Below are 10604 nucleotides of genomic sequence, written 5' to 3'. Positions count from 1 at the left end.
TAGAAAAATACCAACAACTCCATCCCTAAACAAAAGAAATGAGGTGCGAAGGACACACCGCACCTACAAGAGAAATTTGCAACAATCAATAAAATGATGGGTTTGATATAGAAATCATATCAAGTGAGTAATAATGGAACATACCTATTTTCTGTAGGTGCGGATGGACCGATAGGAGCCATATTTAACTGACGATTTAGCGCAAGCCCGCTCTCACTTGGTCGAAGTACACCCTCGCCTCAGCCTTGGGTTGTCATGCCAGCGAGTGAGGAGTTCAACAACATGCCTAGGTAATCGGCGAATCTGACATGCATGCTTCGAAAGTTTATCGAAAAGGAGGAAAAGAATGTGCCGCGAGCAGAGCAACCCGCTCTGAGAGCATCGGGAGCACCAAGAGCTCGTGATGAGTCGGAAAGAAATGATCCAGAGCTTCAAGGTCCAGCTGCCCTTGAAGGAATCCGAGGAGCTTGCACCACTGAGGGAGTCATCCTACCTCTATGTCCAGTCCCTCGCCGCCCATCAAGTTAGTCCCTCGCCGCCCATCAAGTTAGTCCCTCGCCGCCCATCAAGTTAGTCTGCCCCGTAGGGCCTAACCCGCTGCAGCCTGATCTCCACCAGCACTTCGAGCGAGTTCGACCAGCAAGACCTGCCCCGGTGCGTCTTGACTTTTGGCAAGAAATACTGGAGATGATTGTCGAAATGAGGAGGGAGAAGCACTAGACCGACTAGGCCGATCTCGACTAAGAGCTGTCATTCACCTAGGAGATTTTGAAAGAGCAAATTTCTCGGAACTTCAAACTACCTAAGCTCGACCAATACGATGGTATCACGGATCCAATCGAGCGCCTACTATACTTCAAGGCAATCACGCTTTTCCACGGCGGGGTAGAGTGGGATTCCGATTCGAGTACCCAAACCCAGCCATATCCAAACGTGCCCTACCAGCCATCTCCGGACAGGATATGGCGCAATCGCTAGATGACAAAGCGCTAGACGACAAAAGACCTGCCCGGCCGAGCCGTTCAGAAGGGCTCGGCCGGAGAGGATATGACGCGTTCGCTAGAAGACAAAAGACCTGCCCGGCCGAGCCGCCCAGAAGGCTTAGCCGGACAGGATATGACGCGTTCGCTAGAAGACAAAAGACCTGCCCGACCGAGCCGCCCAGAAGGCTTAGCCGGACAGGATATGACGCGTTCGCTAGAAGACAAAAGACCTGCCCGGCTGAGCCGCCCAGAAGGGCTCGGCCGGACAGGAGGTCCAGATCAGCCCTTCAGGCCAAGATCAGTCCTTCAGGCCCAGATCAGCCCTTCAGGTCCAGATCAGCCCTTCAGGCCAGCCCTTCAGGCACAGATCAGCCTTTCCGGCCCTACCATAACCTGTTACCAATTTTAGACCTAACAAAACCCAAACTCCACTCGAAGAAAAAATGTCAGACACGCCCCCAACACGGCGCATATTAGCATTATTGCTGACTATACAAACCAATGAAGGTGGGGCCAAAACAGAAGAAGGTGGCGAAGTCCAAAAAAATGACCTGAAAGAAAAAACATTAAAAGAGGATATTCATCATTCACAGCGACCACACCAAAGGAGAAAAAAAACATGTCTGCGTTCCCCGACTCGTTCGGTCCAGACGGGGACGAGTCTCGACCCGCGTCCACGACTCGCCCATTCGACGACGATGGCTACATAGGTTACGACCCTCGCCTCCCTTCACAACGCTTCGAAACCTTCTCAACCTTCACGGATAACGATTCCAACAAAGATCCCGTCGAAGACTCCTCTCCGGTCTTTATTCCGGCGTATAACTCCGGCGAAGGCGTTTTTCCGGCGCAACCTCCATCTCCGCCGCCTATTTACGGTAGCGGAGGTGGATTCGCGTCCGATCCCCCTGATTTTTCTTCTTTTTCAGGTGAATCGAATGGAAAGGCTTTTGATGGAGGTTTTGTTGCTTCGGATGGTCCGATCCTTCCGCCTCCGATGGAGATGGAGCCTGAGGAAGGGTTTATATTACGGGAATGGAGACGGTGAGTTTTCTTCTTCGTACCTCTCGCTATTTTTAAGCTGGATTTGGTTCTTTTGTAATTCTTTTGTTTATGTGCGATTTATGAATCGATCGGTTAGATCTGAGGTGATTTCCGTCTCTCTAGCTGTTGATCTGTTGCTATGTTTTTTGATTTGCTTCGTATTTGATGTCTGTGGCTTGTAAGTAATCGGTTTTTGAATGTTTATGCGCTTATCTTCAATTGTATTCTGTTAAAAGAGCTCATCCTCTCTCTCTCTCTCTCTCTCTCTCTCTCTCGATTTGGTTCATTCATAATTATTTTGTTTATGTGCTAGTTATGAATCGATCTGTTAGATATGAGGTGATTTCCGTCTCTCTAGCTGTTGAACTGTTGTCATGTTTTTTTATTTGCTTGGTATTCGATGTGTGTGGTTTCTAAGAGATCGGATTTTGAATGTTTATGCGGCTATCTTCAACTGTTTTTTTGTCAAAAGAACTTATCTTTTGTGATACGTAGGATCTCTCTCTCTCTCTCTCTCTCTCTCTCTCTCAGCTCGATTTCGTTCATTGTAATTCTTTTGTTTATGTGCAATTTATGAATCGATGTGCTGGATCTACCATGATTTCCGTCTCTCTAGCTGTTGCTTTGTTTCCATGTTTTATGATTTGCTTAGTATTTAATGTCTATGGCTTCACTGAGATTGGTCTTTGAATGTTTACAAGCTTGTTTTCAACTTTATTTTGTTAAAAGAACTTAATCTTTTGTGATATGTACTCTCTCTCTCTCTCCTTAAGCTCAGTTGGTTCATTTATAATTCTTCTATTTATGCTCAATTTATGAATCGATCCGTGAGATCTATGGTGATTTCGGTCTCTAGCTGTTGTGCCTTGTTTTTTTCCCCCTGATCTGCTTGGTATTTGATGTCTGGATTCTAAGATATCGGTTTTTGAATGTTTATGAACTTATCTTCAACTTTATTTTGTCAAAAGAACTTATATTTTGTGATATGTAGGATTTCTCCCTTTCTCTATGCTTTTGTGATATATAGATTGGTTACATACGTCTCTTATGTTTTGTTAATTTATTCTTTTTCGTGCATGAAGACTTCTTCCATTTATATTGGAAATTCTCTTTGATAGGGGAATATATGTACTTTTGTTTTCTATTGTTTGGAGCGTGATGCAACTATGGATCGAGGTTGAAAGTGTTTTTAATTAACAGATCTAGACATAGAGCTTTCTTCCTATAAATGATTAAATTTTATGAGTTTTCAATGAATAACTAATGCTTGCGATTTTTTCTCCTTTTCTCTTTGACACATTTATGTTGATCCTTCTGTATCTGCGATAATCAATTTGAAATATAGGATTATGTTATTTCGCAATTCTGGTCATATATTATTCTTTCTAGGTATTACCACATTCTTGGAAGAACATGTGTTGATATTTTTTTGGCTTTTGTGAGGATGTTTTATTGTTCATTATCTGTTTTTTTTTTTTTTTTTTTTGAAAATTGACCAATATATTCATACCAGCAAAAATGCAATGGGGACCAGTAGTCCCACTGGATGTATGTAATATTAATTGCCCAGGAGCATTCTCTTAGGTTAAAATAAAAACCCATTCCTCCTGGAATTAAACTATCTTCTTTACATTTTCCTTTACAATTTTCCAAAACACTAAACAAAATTATCCAGCACAAAAGCTCCCCATGGAAGCCAGGTCTTTCATAGTGAATGGACGAGATATCTGCATTTCCTACCACCATAGGTTATCTTCATCTAAACGCTCCCAAAGATCTTCAAGCAGGAAGGCCAATTTGCTCTACTGTTTATTCAACATCAGAGTTTCGAACCATTATCGACGGTCTAACTCCATAAAAAATGAGAGGATCTCTAACTTTTGAGAGCATTAAGTTCCCTTCTACCTCTTCGCGGGGTTTTTTCCGTTTTTTAGCTTGGAGTCCTTTTTTTCTATATCTAGGAACATTTTCCTATTTCTTCAATATTTTCCCGATATCTTATTCCCAAATGATCTCCCAATTTAGTCATTTTTTCAAACTCCTCAGAGGATACCCTTTCCTCTGAATCAGATGAAGCTCCTCTTTCCTCTTCTGAAGTCTCATCCCCAGGAGTTTCCGACCCTCCTTCTACTGATAGCTGCTCCCCCTCTCAGTGCAAGATTTAAAATCAGACAAATTGAAATACACCATGATAATGGGACAGACACATTTGTCGCTATTGTAGTGGTTATGTTTATTGTTAGTTATTTCTTGAAATGATTGAAATCAGACAAATTTCACATTAACAACTGATATTTATGTTGCTTCTCTCATGCAGACAAAATGCTTTACAACTCGAAGAGAAAGAGAAGAGGGAGAAAGAATTGTTGAACCAAATAATTGACGAAGCAGATGAATACAAGATTGATTTCTATAGGAGGAGACAGATCACTTGCGAAACAAACAAATCCAATAACAGAGAAAAAGAGAAGGTCAGATTTGAGACTAAACTTTCTCACACGATATCAACATTACCATGCACAGCCTTGCTGAGGCCCTTTCTATATATTTAATCAATGTTTAAAAACTTGCACCTAGATAAGAACTCACCCAAGGTAAAACTGTGTTGACTCAGTCAAGTCAATGATTGACGCATTGAGTTTTTATATGATTCAAACTTCAAAGGATGTTTTTATGACTGGATAAGGCCAATGCCGAGTTGGGAAGCTGGTGATTGACTTGGAGTTTTTAAACATTGCTTTTAATTGATGAACTTCAATCTCTAATTGTTCTTATCATCATCATAGGAAGGTAGTTCAAAAGTTGAAGCATTGCCACTTAATGATTCTAGACTATGTTATGTGTGGTTGATGCCATGTTGGACATTGTTTTCAACTTTGTTTTAATTGTTTTCCGTATTCTCATAAACATTGTTATAATAAAAGTTGGAAATGACTTCAAGCGTTAGATCATCATGGAGCGACTATCAAGTTATGTAAAATTTTGGATGAATCTTTTGTTGTCATGAAGACAGTATTACTATTAACTGTTAAAAGAATGGAAGGAAGATGTGGAACAAGGACTTGCAGGTCTAACAATCAAAAGTTACACTTGAATGAAGAGAAGGATACCTTGTGGAGCCTAAGTAGATGAGTCTTGAAGTTTCCTTTAACATTTACTCAATGGAAAAAGTTGATCAACATATTGTGAGAGAATCTTGAGATGATTCCTCTCTGGAGAAAAGTCACTTAGAAGCTAACTTCCAATTTGTGGGTGATTGTTAGGAAAAACAGGTGTCTTGTGCAAGAATGGAAAGCTCATGGTAAAAGAAAATGGCATAACCATGATCATGGCCTTTGAATTCAATTGTAAATCCTTGAGGATCGGTTCTTCAAAATGCCAATGAGATGAGATTGCTTTTTGCCATTTTCCCAACCTCTTGAGATGACCATTCTTTTGGAAGTGGTCATTCTGACCAAACTGTGTGCGTGCGTGCGTCTTCTATTTTATTTCTAAGATGACGAATGGATTGAGTTTTGCACTCCATTCGTTTCTCTCCTCCCTACCTCTTCCCTACCTCTTTCTATTCTATGTGATTCATTGTATAATTCAATATTTACATGGTATCGGAGAGGGAAGATCAAGATCCAATGTCACTTATTCATTTGACTTCTTGAACAAGGTATTCCTTCATCTCATCTCATTTCCAATCAAATTTGTGTTATATTCCTTCTTCTTCCTTTTCCTTATTAGAAAAGAAATTTTCTCTTTTTCTTTCTGCTTTCATAGTTTCATTCCCCTTATTTTTCATTCGCACCCATTCAAAGTATCCTTTTTATGGTTTCACCATCCTCGCGAAATTTGATACCCCCTCTTCTCTTCTTCCAGTGCTTCTTTTGCTAAGTTAAGGCTAACTTAAGTTAGCTGCATAGAAACTCACTTAAGTCTTTCTTTTACACTCTCAAATAGGTCACACATCCTTTTGCTTTAGTTGTTAACTTAAGTTGGTGCATTTAAATGCCCAACTTAAGAACATAGGTGCACGTTAGCACTTTTCTTGAAAAAAAACCCCAAACCCCTCAAAAATTTCTCTGTTCCACCCAAAATTACAAAATTTCAAGGCATTCCACAACACTTCCTGAAGAAAAAACCCAAACCCCACAATTTTTTTCAGTTCCCCACAAAATTTCAAAACCCAAAGGCATCCCCCTCCCACTTCACACGCACACAAACCACACACACACACAAAAAAAACAAGAATCACACTGCTACAACACTTATATAAATGTCTCCACCGGAGGCTAGAGGCAAGAGAACTTCGGGATTGCCGTCATCCAGGATTTGGTTCAGCTTTTGATTTACCGTTCTCTCTTGGTTCACCTCATAAGAATCACATTGCTGCAACACTTGTATAAATGTCTCCACCGGCCACTAGAGGCTAGAGGCAAGAGAACTTCAGTATTGCCGTCATCCAGGATTTGGTTCAGCTTTTGATTTCCCATTCTCTCTTGGTTCGCCTCACAATAATTTTTAGGGGATTGAGCAACTGTCGACAATAACCACAATATGTCAGAGAAGAAGATCTCTCTTTGAATCAGCTATCATATAAGTGCAGAGGGAATTTCGGCTGAAAATTTCCGTCATTTAATACTTTCCCAAAATTTCCCAAAATTTCAGCTGAAATTTCCCCCGAAATTTTCTACGAAATAAAATATTATTTTATTTGATTTCGTGGATTTCGCCCGAAATTTTGGCCTAAAATTTTGGTTTCGGTGAGGATCAAAACGCTTTCTGAAACCGAAATTTGAAACCATGCTTGTTACAAATGACACCCTGGAGATGCTGACTTACCCAAGGGAAAAGAAACAGTGGGTTGCAAGTAAGTGTTTGCTGCCAAGCATAGGGCTGACATGCAGGTGATAGATTCAAGGGTAGGATTGTTGCAAAAGGTTATACACAGACCTATGGAGTGGACTACAAGGATACGTTTGCTCTTAAAGCACAAAATGAACTCTATTAGAGTTTTGCTCTCTCTTGCCATGAATTATTCGTGGCCAATGTATCAGCTCGATGTGAAGAACACCTTTTTGAATGAAGACCTATAGGAGGAAATATATATGATGCCTCTTTTAGGATTCTGAGCTCTAGAAAATCAAGGTAATGTGTCATTTGTAGATCATTTATGGACTTATACTAGCTCTACGAACTTGGTTTTAGAGATTTGGTAGTGTGATGAAAAGAATTGGATATGAACAAAGTTATGCTCATCACACTTTGTTTATTAGGAGAGGGAAAACTTCTCACCACTCTCATTGTGTATGTTGATGATATAGTGGTGACAAGGAATTATTTACTAGAAATCAAAAGACTAATAGAATTCTGGGCCAAGGAGTTTGAAATAAAAGACTTTGGAGATCTGGAATACTCTATAGGAATTGAAGTTGCCCGTTTGAAGGAGGGAATCTTCATATCACAATGGAAGTATGTCTTGGATCTTCTAAAAAATACATGAAAGTTGGGAGTAAAACCAGCAAATACTCCAATTGGGTTGATTTACTAGAAATCAAAAGACTAATAGATTCTGGGCCAAGGAGTTTGAAATAAAAGACTTTGGAGATCTGGAATACTTTACAGGAATTGAAGTTGCCCGTTTGAAGGAGGGAATCTTCATATCACAACGGAAGTATGTCTTGGATCTTCTAAAAAATACATGAAAGTTGGGAGTAAAACCAGTAAATACCCCAATTGACCCAATCACAAACTCAATGAGTGTGAAGAACTTCTTTACAACTGGAGTATTTGCAAGAGATTGGATGGTCGAACAAACGTCGATTTCCTCGTTTGGAGGTTGCAAAGAGTAATTGTATGTACAAGAGATCGGTACTCCTCACTCTGTCATGATTCACCCATTTGATTACATCAGGCAATTCACCTCACTGCATAGAACCTGAATAAGCGAAATATCAAATGCAGCTCACAGTGCTGCAGTAATTCCCATTCTTGGCACATCTGAACTGGTTCGGTTCAGGTTATCAAGCATTTTGGGGCAAGGCCCTCCGGCATACAACACTTTTGCTCCACCATCCCCTGGCGTTGCTTATACAATCACGGCCTTCTTGTGTGCCACCTATTCATTAACCCATGCATCGGTGTTCCCCTTCCAGTACTTCACTGGAGAGCTCTCCCGGTTCAATCCTACCATGCGAGCGGGAAATCCTCAGACAATCCATCCCTTGTTCTGGGTCCGAGGGATTCGTATACCCTATACTACACCATGTCCGTAGCCCTAGTGGGGGTGTGACTAAGGGGTATTTAGCACATTATGCTGACAATGGGCAGGCGAACACTTTCAGTGATCATATACTCAATAGCTGAAGCAATCAAGTAAGGTCCCCGATCGAGGGACCAAACGACTAAGCGTGCGTAAGGGAGGCTTAGCCAACTGCTTTTTTCGAACACCTGTAACCAAGGCCTCGCCGCTTGAGAGGACCCGGCGGTGCGCGCCGCCGGGAGTAGCTGCCATGGCGTACGGCATAGTTTCTCCCTTATCTGTTGATCTGCCAATGACATTGCGGATTCACTTGCGGAGCCCATAGGGGCATCATGTATATGGGGCAATATCTGCCCCCACCCCCCTCCTTTTTAATCTATTTTTTCCTTAATGAAGTGTCTTCTACCGGCTTTTTTTTTCCAGAAAAAAACAGTTAGGCCAGTGACTGAAATTACCAAGTGTTAATACAAGGTTTGTTCCCTAAGAAGCAAAATTACATTATTACTGACTAGTGCTTTCTGTATCAGCTCTTTCTGGCTAATCAGGAAAAATTCCATGCCGAAGCTGACAAGCAATATTGGAAGGCAATTGCGGAGCTCATTCCCAATGAAGTGCCAACCATAGAGAAGAAAAGAGGAAAGAAGGACCAGGATAAGAGGCCGTCGATTGTTGTAATCCAAGGGCCAAAACCTGGAAAGCCAACCGATCTCTCGAGAATGCGCCACATACTCTTGAAGCTTAAGCACTCTCCACCACCCCACATGAACCCTCCTCCCCCACCAGCTCCAGCTCCGGCCCCGCCTTCCAAAGATGCTAAAAATGCTGCCGCCCCACCTCCTCCTAAGGCCGCAGGGATGGTCACTGCTCCTGAAGCTGTAGCTGCTGCTTGAAAAGAATGGTGCGCCTTCCTGCATCATCTTTTGTATTTTTGGAGTAATAGTCTGTTAAAACCATAGTGAGTTTGTTTAATTTGTAGATGTGACAATTATCATGACCATCTGGATCTGATATACCTGTGTGTTGGTTATGTATGTTCTATTCTGCTGTTCTGCTGTTGGATTTTGATTTTGTTGATGTTGAAAATATATGGTTTTGTGGGTTCTTCTTCTTGTTCTACTAACTGAACTACACACTTGCTAAGGATTCTTGTGAAAGATTTATACATTTTAGAGAAAATTGAAGAAGTCAAATTGACAATGGTAGCAATTGAATATAAACTCTGAACACATATCCACTTCTGTATTTAATTTCAAAATTTGATATTCAATTGGCATCATTGTATCCTTCATTAATGTCCATGCATATTATTACACTAGACTTAATCTACAAACTTGCTGTAAACACATTTATCTTATTCATTTATTTTGAATCCATTTGATAAGCACATTTATCTTATTCATTTATTTTGAACACACGTGATAGAGAAATTATATGATGAAAGGGCGTTTGTTGGAAGTACCACCCTCTCTCTCTCTCTCTCACACACACAGTGTGTGTGTGAGCTTGAGCTATATATATATATATAGAGAGAGAGAGAGAGAGAGAGGGAGAGAGAGAGAGAGAGTATATGATGAAAGGGTGTACAAACATGTAAAGGTGGTACGATGGAAGTACCACCTTGATATTTGCTCCCACAGCAGCTTCTCAAAAAGTGAGCAGCTGTTGGATCCAATATCAAGGATGGGATGAAGCGTACGTGTTTGTAGGCCCTTTCATCACATAATTTCTCCATTTGATATTAACAGACCATGGAACTTTTCATGCCATTGTTTGTGAGCTTGTTTAAGACCATGTATCAACTTTATTAGTCTATGTACTTTGTGTCCTTGACCTTGAACTACACACCCTTTAACTCACATAGATTTTTTTCTTCTACATTCGTTTGATGTATTTCCAAGTTGTAAGTGGAGGCTATTGTAAAGAATCATGGTAACTCATGTTACTGGAGAGTAGTTATCAAAGAAATCTACACTAAACCTTTAGCTAAAATTTAGCCTAATCTTTAGTGAATTGTCTGTCCAAGGTTTTTCTTAAAAATCTCTTTAGACACTCTAGATTTACCCTCCTCTGATGGAAGATCGACTAATTCTTATCTATTATTGTAGAGAATTGATTCTATTTCATTTTTAACTCCTAGGCTCTATTTCATGTTTACTTGGATTTGAGTGCTCGTATGGTTAGATCTTCTAGTCTTGGAGAGTTGAAACTGCTATTTCTAGTTTTATAAGAAAATTATCTTCAAAGAATTGAAGTTCTCTAGATACTATTATTATATTAGTCTTAACTTCACATTATTTTCTAATCTTAGTACTTATCCAATAAATGCA

The 10604-nt window shown here is 40.4% G+C and overlaps 1 protein-coding gene across 1 annotated transcript; it reads left to right on the top strand.

The window, feature by feature from the left end:
• The first annotated feature begins 1547 nt into the window (after window positions 1–1547).
• Window positions 1548–9378, top strand: LOC143879914 (clathrin light chain 2-like). The gene is made up of 3 exons (XM_077382604.1): window positions 1548–2027; window positions 4345–4498; window positions 8805–9378. The coding sequence occupies exons 1-3, from the start codon at window positions 1603–1605 to the stop codon at window positions 9165–9167; spliced, it is 942 nt and encodes a 313-aa protein (XP_077238719.1). The 5' UTR covers window positions 1548–1602; the 3' UTR covers window positions 9168–9378.
• Window positions 9379–10604: the final 1226 nt, after the last annotated feature.

The sequence above is a fragment of the Tasmannia lanceolata genome, unplaced genomic scaffold (genome assembly GCF_043159265.1).
Source record: "Tasmannia lanceolata isolate RefF3 unplaced genomic scaffold, GAP_Taslan_0.1 ptg000006l, whole genome shotgun sequence".
Lineage (NCBI taxonomy): Eukaryota > Viridiplantae > Streptophyta > Magnoliopsida > Canellales > Winteraceae > Tasmannia > Tasmannia lanceolata.
This window is presented reverse-complemented; position numbering and strand designations above follow the sequence as displayed.